General features: G+C 45.5%; 1 protein-coding gene across 1 annotated transcript in view; it reads right to left on the bottom strand.

Moving 5' to 3' along the window:
* Window positions 1–5482: 5482 nt before the first annotated feature.
* FAT1 (FAT atypical cadherin 1) overlaps window positions 5483–9779 on the bottom strand; it is a 110687-nt gene continuing 106390 nt past the window's right edge. The window contains exons 29-30 of the mRNA XM_074154465.1: window positions 7565–7600; window positions 5483–6665 (exon numbers count right to left, since the gene is read on the bottom strand). Coding sequence (XP_074010566.1) covers window positions 6040–6665; window positions 7565–7600 — 662 coding nt within the window. The 3' untranslated portion in view covers window positions 5483–6039. The remainder of the gene's footprint in view (window positions 6666–7564; window positions 7601–9779) is intronic.

Genomic DNA, 9779 nt, shown 5'->3' with positions numbered 1-9779 from the left:
AAAGCTTACACGCCAAGCAAGTATCAGCCCAGACTAAATCAGTGGAAGCCTCTGGGTTACAAATCTCAGTGTCTAAAATACTTAAGACACGGCTTACAAAGAGACTTTGGAACTGTTATTAGGTTATACTTTCTTGGACGTAAAGCAGAACCTCTCTCTGCCTCAGCTGCTCCCTACTTTCAGTAGCTGTTCTCCTCCCATTTTCAAAATTCTTTATGCTTCTGTCCATGCCTGGCTCTGAGCTGGTAAGTTGTTGTGGGTTGTGGGGGGGGGGTTGGTTTTGTGTGGTTGGGGTTTTTTTTTTGTGTGTGGTGTGTTTTTTTTTTTTTTTTTTTTTCCTGTCCCCCTTTTTTTGTTGCTCTTATTTTCTTGCGACACAAGGTGCATCCTTTGTCTTTATCTTTTCCCTCGCCCAGGGGAGACGCTTTCTGGCTTCCTCAGCAGGAGCTCTGGAGGCGGGTAGTCAGGGAAAGCTGTGGGTTTAAGCACCTTAAGTGTTTAACTCGGGCAAAATAAGGTTGGTTCTGCTTTCTAGGTGTTTCTGAACAGCTACACTGAATTTTTGGAGGGGAGTTCTGTGAAATTTCAGTGGGACAGAACAGTGTTTGGCTTTAAGACAAAAAACCTCAATACGTACAATTGAGCTCCGATTATCGGGCTAATTATATTTTTAGCCCTTTTCTCTGTGAGTTGAGGTCTTCTTTGCCCCCCAAGTGAAACTCAAAGCAGAAGTTCCTATTATTTATATGGCCGTATTGAAGCATGAATCATTTAAACAGGAGGCATTTAAACTTTTATGCTATAAATTGCTGTCAGTGCTTCAAGTTCTCTAGAAAAAGAGATTAAATTAGAGAACAGAAGCTCTTTGATGCAGCAGCACAGGCTTTCCCCGTGTATTTCTTCAAAGTTAAATGCAAGCTCTGAAAGCAACTCATCCTGCTCGGTGTGTTTGCCAGTCGGTACCCGGGGGATCGTGGGAATGAGTCACGCTGTCATTAATTGGGCTTCTCGGTGCTTTTCCTCACGCTGAAGGTTTCTACTCGGAACACGTAAGAAAATAAGAAAGTGAGAAATGATCATCTGCAGCAATAAGTTTAGAAGGGCTCAGCTTTGGTAACTCCGGATGAAACTGTTTGCTCTTGTTATAACGCTCACGATGGTCCTACTGACAGCCTGGACCGCTGCGACTGCCCAACTGTTGTGTGTGAGAAGGTTTAAATCTGTGTTACGATTGCGACGCTTCCGTGGGTCAGATCCGGCAAGGGGTGCTGGCCGTCGGTAACCGATAAGCTTTTGATTATCAGCAAGTTCGGAAATCTCTTTACGTTACACGAGGGGAAAATAATAAGCTTTCTCTTAAACTTTTGCCTCTAAGATCAAAGCGAAGAGCTCGTTTTCCTGCTGTGCGGCTGTACTGGGTATGGTGCTGCACTTCTCTGATTTTTCTCCCCCACTCCAGCTGTGGAAGAGTGAGTAATGCTGCCGAAATTTACCCCTGCTTTGGCGTGTTGGTTTCACGGGGACTTCATCTTTTTGATATTTTTACAAAGGCTTGTGTGGGCTTGAAAGCCATTTAACGCTAAAAATTGGCAAGAGCTAGGAAAAGAAACTGAGGCCCCCACCTCTTGCTGCCTGCATCCCCAGCAGCGTGGCCAGCGGGGCGAGGGAGGGGATTCTGCCCCTCTGCTCCGCTCTGGGGAGACCCCCCTGCAGTGCTGCCTCCAGCTCTGGGGCCACCAACATCAGAAGGACATGGACCTGCTGGAGCGGGGCCAGAGGAGGCCACAAAGATGCTGCGAGGGCTTGAGCCTTTCTGCTGTGAGGACAGGCTGAGAGAGTTGGGGGGGTTCAGCCTGGAGAAGAGAAGGCTCCGGGGAGACCTTAGAGCCCCTTCCAGTCCCTAAAGGGGCTCCAGGAGAGATGGGGAGGGACTCTTGATCGGGGAGGGGAGCCATAGGATGAGGGGGAATGGTTTTAAACTGAAAGAGGGGAGATTTAGATGAGTTCTCAGGAAGAAATTTTTCACTATGAGGGTGGTGAGACCCTGGCCCAGGTTGCCCAGAGAAGCTGTGGCTGCCCCATCCCTGGAGAGGTTCAAGGCCAGGCTGGATGGGGCTTTGAGGAACCTGGTCTGGTGGGAGGTGTCCCTGGCCAGGGCAGGGGGGTTGGAACTGGATGGTCTTTAAGGTCCCTTCCAACTCGAACCATTCTATGACTTTTGTGTGTGTGCAGAGTTTTGCTGTGAAGTGCGTTGGCTCCTCGTGTGGAGGCTTTGGGTACTTCGGTGTGACATTTCACAGCTACTGTGCAGTGTCCAGGGCTGTGGCCTGGACAGAGCTTGTGAAGACAAAACCGGGGGTCATCTCAGGCACTTGGTTATGCCTCTGTCCTGGAGTCCTCAGACCAGGTGTGAGTGTTAGACGTGGACTGAAAGAAGTTTTATAGGATTGTCTGTTGTTGTCTCTACCTCAAATACTATTAATCAGGTAGAATTGCGGTTGGTGCTCTGCTTCAGGGCAAAATGGCGCTTCGTACGCTCCAAATAGACTGTAGATCGGGCAGGACAGCAGTGAGTTTGACTCAAATCTGCTCAATAAAAGATATAATTCTGCTGGCTCGGGAGTATTTTAAAATAGAGGAAAAATCACTTCCACGTTGTCCTGTACAAGACAGGGAGTTAACTGGAGTCCGGCAAAGGGCCGGGAAGCTGATTAAGGGACTGGAGCCTCTTTGCTAGGAGAGGCAGAGAGAACCGAGTCTGGAAAAGAGAAGGTTCGGTGGGAAGCTTATTAATGTTTGTAAACACCTGCTGTGAGGATGCAGAGATAGAGACAGGCTCTTCTCAGCGGTGGCCTGTGACAGGACAAGCAGCAACGGGCACAAACTGAAACACGTGATGCTCCATCGGAACACAAAACTCTTCCTGTGGGGACGCTTGAACACCGGAGTGGGTTGCCCAGAGAGGTTTTAGTCCCCATCCCTGGAGATAAGTCAAGAGATGCCTTTCAACCTCAACTGTTCCGTCACTCAGGGTGTTAAGACCTTTTTATATGGATCGTGCCAATTAAAAGCTGAGAGATGAAATTTGTACTTATCTTTAGCCGCTTAAAAATCTGTGTAAGGAGTTAGAGAAAACGTTAACAGTAACTACGAGGACTCGGATGTGTGACTTCACTGAAATCCCCTATTTTAAAGTGTTGGCTGGTAAAATAAGTGTCTTGGACTTTTGTAGGCTACCGAGGCAACCGGCGATGCTCTGCTGTATCAGTGTTTTAATCAGGTTAAAAACGTCACGGGTTTGGTCTCGTTGTAGCGCTGTAGCAAAAGCTGTTGTGGGATTGAAACTGCCTGTCCTTTCCCCCAGCACCGGCTGCTCTGCCCTCTCCTCTGCTGCCGGGAAGAATATCCCGGGCGTTGCCTGGCAGCACCGCTCTTGTGAAAAGAAAGGGGGGGGAAAAGATATTCTGATACGTCCAACGTAAGTTTGTGGGTCTTTTTTAAGGTGACGTGGAGTCTCTGCAGAGGGACAAGATGCCGTTCCTTATCAGCGTGAGGTTCTGCATTGGCCTTCAGTTCACGGACCTGTGAATTAAAGTATACTTTGGTGTTGATATTCTTGTCCTTCACGCTGCTCAACCTTAAAAACCTGGTTTCGGACCTTTCTGCTGTAAATAAGTGACGTAAGAAAATGCATGTGTAGGGCAGGCTTTCCTCTGTACCGGGAGTCCTTTATCAAGTGAGGGATGATGTGAGTCTGGGCGGTGTCTACCTCCATTGGCTTCCGAGGTTCATTCCCGCTGAGAAGCAGGTATTAGGGAATCTAGAGCAGAACTGCCACCAAGCTTAACCTTCCCAGCTCGAGGTGGGCTTTAAGCTGGGATCCGAACCGCTATAGAGCACATCAGACCTTTCACTCCCGGCTCTGTAAGATACTTTTAAAGCCATTAAATGAGAAAATGCAAATGCTGGACCCAGCGTACAACCAGCTCTTCGTTCCCAGGGTGAATATTGCAGCTTTAACCCAAACATGGTGTCAAACCCATCGATTTTTAGCCTTTTTCCATATGTCATGAGATTCTTACTTGTGTCTGGGCAAGGTAAGGCTGAGGGATGTCTGTGCCTGGTTCTGTCCTGTCACCCCCCTCCCGTTCCCGTAACACAGCTGCCGGGCTGGGAGTTGTTCCATTTAGTGCACGAACAGCATTCCAAATACAACCCCAGTACCCTGTTCCCCCAGAGGGTGGGATTGCGCCTTTCCAAGCTACAGAAGTTTATGACACGGTAGGAAAAAAACACCACCCACACGGAGGTGGCGCTGAAAGGATTCCAGGCAATATTAAAAACTCGCTAATCTTCTGGGAAATTGGTTCTGAACTTCAGTGTCCCTCATGCAAGAGGCAGAAGAAGACAGTCGTCTTACTGAAGCACTTCGCTAGAGGCTTTGTTCTTTCCTAGTCCTGGATAAATATCCAGGCAAACTATCCCATCTTGACTCCTTCCAGGTGAAGCTCAACGCGAGAGGCTGCAAATGAAACAGAATCGCATAAAAAGCCCGATGTATTTCTCACAAACAGAAATTTCATCACGCGAGGGCACAATCGAGGGACAACTGGGCACGAAGCGGACGATTCGGGTGATTAAGAGAGGAAGAAACCGCTTTCAAGAGCTCGGGTGGTTTTCCGTGTATATTTTTGGGACTTCGGGGGGAAAAAACCCAAAGAAACCAACCCAAACCCTCAGTAATTTACATGGCTGATATTATACGTTTAAAGAAAAATGCAAACTAGCCAGAAGGCTCCTGCGGTTTGATAGCCATCAATCTTTATTCGCGCTGGCCCGACCGACTACTTTTGGGAAAACGCGGTGAAGCGGACACACACTGCCATCTGCTGAGCGTCACCCCCAGGAGCGGCGCTTCCCGCTCGGAGGAGAGGAAAAAGGTGTCGCCGGGAGCAGGTAACTTCACACAGTACAAAACATTTACAGGCTTAAAAAAAAAGAAAAGAAAAGAAAGAGATGCGGCACGGAATGCTTTGTCAATCGGCTGCCGGGTAACAGAGATACGCAGGGCAAAGCTAAAGTATTTTTATTAATAATTTATTGTCAGTAAGAAAGACGGGCTAATGGTAATTTTCAGTAAAAACCTTTACAAGACCATTGGATCACAAATATACAGACACTATAAAAACTGTGTCGTGGTGGTGGTGGTTTTGGTTCTAGACTGGGACGGGAGAGGGTCCCCGACACGCTTTCCAAGGAGGGCCCAAAAAAAAAAAAAAAAAGAAAGAAAATAATTATAATAATAATATATGTTTACAGTTCTAAAATACAGCAACCCATTTAAGACATTTCCATGTAGCTGACCCAGAAAAATATCAGACAGACCTAACCTATGTACAGCTGGATTTGTGTGAATACATTGAATTTTTCATAATGAAATGTCAAACCTTAGGTTTTTGGTTTTTTTTTTTTTTTTGGGAGGGAGAGGGAAATACATACAGTGCCGCCCCGGTTACGGTACGTCAGGGTGCTAGTTTTTAACGGCACACTAACACCACTAGTTTCGGTGGAAAACAAATTCACAAAATATCTACAAAATCTAGTTATAACTATTAAAATCAAAACTGTACATAAAATTTACAAAAAGTAGGAGAAAATTAATTGCGTTAGAACTATATAAATAGATGCATCATGCTAACATGGAGAAGTGGTATGGGATTTTTATTTTTTTTATTTTTTTAAACATAGACTAAGTACAAAAAAGGATGATGTTGTTGCGAAACGGCACAGCCAGCGGAAATCTCGGAAGTGTCTAATTACAGGAGATCAGGAAATGGAAATCGACTGGATTTAGTGAAATGAACTGCATGATCCAATGCCGCCGTGCCGGTTTAGCTCACTGAAACAAAAGCGTTCCCTGTGGCTGGGAAAAAGAGGAAAAAAAATAATAATAATTAAAAAAAAAAAAAAAAAGCTCTTGAAAGCTGTTCTAGAGTTGATAAAGTTTTTTTTAGAGTCCAGGCACTTTTGTTGAGCGTGTCAGACTTCCGTGTGCTGCTGGGAATCAAGCGGAGGAATTTTCACGTCTTCGAAGTGACCGTCGTCTCCGCTCTCGTAGTCGCTCATCATGACTTCGGACTCCACCTCGCAGCACGCGGACACGTCGGAGCAGGAAGCTGTGGAAGCGTACACAGACATGGACATGTTGTCTACAGGGGGTGCTTCAAAGTCTCTGTTGTACCCTAAGGTGTAAGGAGCGTAAGGTTCTCTGTAAGCGCCGTTGACACCACTGGTCGTGGTCTGAGGTTCTGACATGTCTGCGGGGTAGTGGTGGGGAAGGTACTGATTCAGGTTAAATCTCTGCCTGCTTCTCGTGGAGGAACCCAAGCTACCTACGGCCGGCATGTCTCTGGGTGGCTGTATTGCCTCAAACTGGTCGCTGTATTCCGGTGGTAACGGTGGAAGCTCATCGGGTGCAGGGAAGTCATCGGGTGGAGGCGGAAAATCACTTTCTATGTCATAACCACCAGGATAATAGTCTGTATCGATGGCGTTGGGATCCGTGTAGAGGGGAGCTGGCTCCTCAACCACTTCGTAATTTGGATACTCTTGGATACCCGGCAACTGAACGCTTGGCATCCAGTCTGACGTATCCCAGTGATAACCTGCAAAGTTAAATTTTTTTTTAAAAAAAAGTAGTATTAGTACCTCGTCTTCAAGACAGGAGAAGCCAACACATGTATTAAGACAATGCAATCACTGTGATTAGGACACTACTTGTTAATTAGAGAGCAGTTTGCCCCGGTTCCACAAAAAGACGTTCAACACAACACAACTTTACGTGATGCCATGCATTAGATCCTGCGTCATTCACGCTCCAACTCGTACAATTTCTCAGACACCTCACCCAACATGGGAAGAGCTGTAGGTCCCCTACGGAATGTGCCGTCAGGATATACAATGGTATGGAATTGTTCTCTGGAGAGCAAAGAACCAACAGCCTCCCTGGTGCAGGGCTACATCTTTAATCAATCGCTGAGTAATTACAGTTGGGGTGATGATAACCCCTGGGCTTTTCTTCCACAGAAGAAGTAATGTCTAATTGGTGAAGTATTTGGAGCTTTTAAAGAGACTTTACCCCTTAATTGAATCGTAAAGTTAATTTCCCAAAATGCTGTTAGCTCTACAGTAACCACCACACCTCTGATAAAAATCTGACTATTAGTAACGACATTCCACATTCAAATACAAGAACAAAACAGGAAAATCAAGCTTAATCATGCATAAAGGACCGAACTCGATCCTCTCTTGCAAACTCCCCTTGAGTGAGTTTATATTCATCTGCTGGAAACTAGATGCAAGCCTAATCTTATTTAAAAAACGCCGTTTTTCTTATCTGAACACCAAAAAAGAAAATAATACAGGATTGTAATAAGGTGCAAATGTAGTAAAGAGTAATCACTGCAGACAAATGCACAGCAAGCAACCGATAGTGAGTCTGTGTTAAAACCAAAGTATTAACGGAAGCAGTGGTGGACACCAACGGACTGCATGCAGAAGTCACCTCTTGAATTGCTGAGGTCGGGAACAGCAAAAGATTCTTTAGGTGGCAGAAGGAGAAGAAAAAAAGGAGAAAACATCCGTAGTTAGGAATCAAACACTGGAACCAACGCGAAGACAAACAATGACTCTCACTATGACGTTGGTGCTGCTTTTGCCCAGTTTACATAGCGGTACTAAAATTGGCTTTTTTTTTTTTTTTTTTTTTTTTCCTCTCTTGGGTTCCTTTGTTAGACTTGATCTGTAGAATGGCTGCTGAGTTCATGTGAGCCCACCTGGGGGGCAGGGGCAAAATTTGGGGTCTATAGTTTGCTGAAATCCTCCTACCGGTAGATTTAGGATTTCTGCTAAAAAGGGTAACAAGACTTGGCCTGATTTTTTGTCTTTTTTTTTTTTTTTTTTTTGTTTTTTTTAATTTCCTTGTATCCCCTTGGTTTTCACTACAGGGCTCATCTGTTAGGATTTATACTTCCAAGTATCTCATGGAAGGATGGGAGACCTGCCCCCTCGGCAGAGAACTGTCGTGTGTTATCTGACAAGTTTTAAACCTTTCCCGTTTCAGGAATTCCTTGTTCAGGTCTGTAAGGATGGGAGATACCTACACTAACACCAGAATCTTCTCCTAAGAATTAATACTTTTACCTGTTCTTGGAAGACTGGAGGGACAGAGCTTGACTCTTGGAAGGGGTTTCCTCCTTTTTTATTTTATTTATTTTTCAAGCGTGCTTAGCTCAGACAAGAAAAATACTGTCCACACTAAAGGAGATAACAGTCTGAGACTCTTAAAACCTCTCTGGCCTCTTCTCCAGGAGAAGGCTCTGACCACTAGTCTACTTAGAAAATTAAATTCTTTGGTTTTCTAGGAAAACTGGGTGCAAACTAAGTAGGCAGACTGTGGCCTTACGATCTAGAGTACTTTTACCAAGAAAGGGGGAGATCTTGGTCCTGTCCTTCTGAGGCACAGACCCTTTAACATAAAGCACAGAAACTCAAACTGGAGCCTGCTGTGCCCATCTTTCTGGGTGAGAAGCTGCCAGACTGGAGTTCTAGTTCCTCTTGCACCCAGAATTGCTGATTTGCACGGAGCTACAGCCTTCCCCGAGGAGTCGTGCGTAAAACACCAGCCTCAGCTGCCCGAGGAAGAGCAGCTCCAGTTCACGCTTCCAGAAGACGTGTTGGATGGAACCACTTGGGGAGACTAAAGGAAAGGACCATCTGTCCCAGAACTTGACCCAGCTGAAGGCCTGAGCAAGGATCTGCTGCTCCAACCGGCACCCCCTCCTGAGGGAGCTCCAAAGCAGAGCCCTCTACCTAAGATGCTTTGAAAGAAGGTAAGCTAATTAAGAGAATTACGAGTAGAAGCATCCAAGTGTTGAGAAGGAGCTGAGCAGAACATCTTTAACCTCTCTATGAGTGTTCTGCAACGCATAAAACATTTGTATTTATCTTACAGTGATGCTAAACCACCAAGCAATGCTTTCAGCTTTGACTTGAGAACTACATCCATCGTTTTTTGTTTCGACCAATTAAGATCTCAGAGAAAATATGAATAAATTATTTAATATTTCCCTTGATAGATTTTGTCTAGTCTTATAAATTCTGCTTTTCCTAAGTACTGCGCATTACAACTTTTCAGCAGTGAGCACTACGGTCTGTAGATGCACATGAATGAAATACTCTCAGGTAATTACAAATCTTTGCACTTGTCTACTTTTTTGCGTGTCTGCACGCATTAGACAGGAGGCACTTCAAATAACAAACCAAAGAGAATTTTTAGCTACTATAATTAATTTTATGTTCTCAAAATGGCTTTGTTTTAAAGTAGGACTTAAGAAAAAAAATAGGGTTTCCTAGTCTGTATTAAGAAATAGGAAAGATACACTGTGGATCATAGAATCATGGAATGGTTTGGGTTGGAAGGGACCTTAAAGATCATCCAGTTCCAACCCCCCTGCCCTGGCCAGGGACACCTCCCACCAGACCAGGTTGCTCAAAGCCCCATCCAGCCTGGCCTTGAACCCCTCCAGGGATGGGGCAGCCACAGCTTCTCTGGGCAACCTGGGCCAGTGTCTCACCACCCTCACAGCAAAGAATTTCTTCCTGAGATCTCATCTAAATCTCCCCTCCTTCAGTTTAAAACCATTCCCCCTCGTCCTATGGCTCCCCTCCCTGATCAAGAGTCCCTCCCCATTTCTCCTGAAGCCCCCTTCAGGTTGTTA

This window comes from Numenius arquata, chromosome 10 (assembly GCF_964106895.1).
Source record: "Numenius arquata chromosome 10, bNumArq3.hap1.1, whole genome shotgun sequence".
Taxonomy (NCBI): domain Eukaryota; kingdom Metazoa; phylum Chordata; class Aves; order Charadriiformes; family Scolopacidae; genus Numenius; species Numenius arquata.
Note: the sequence above shows the minus strand (reverse complement) of the source record. Positions and strands in the feature narration are given on the sequence as shown.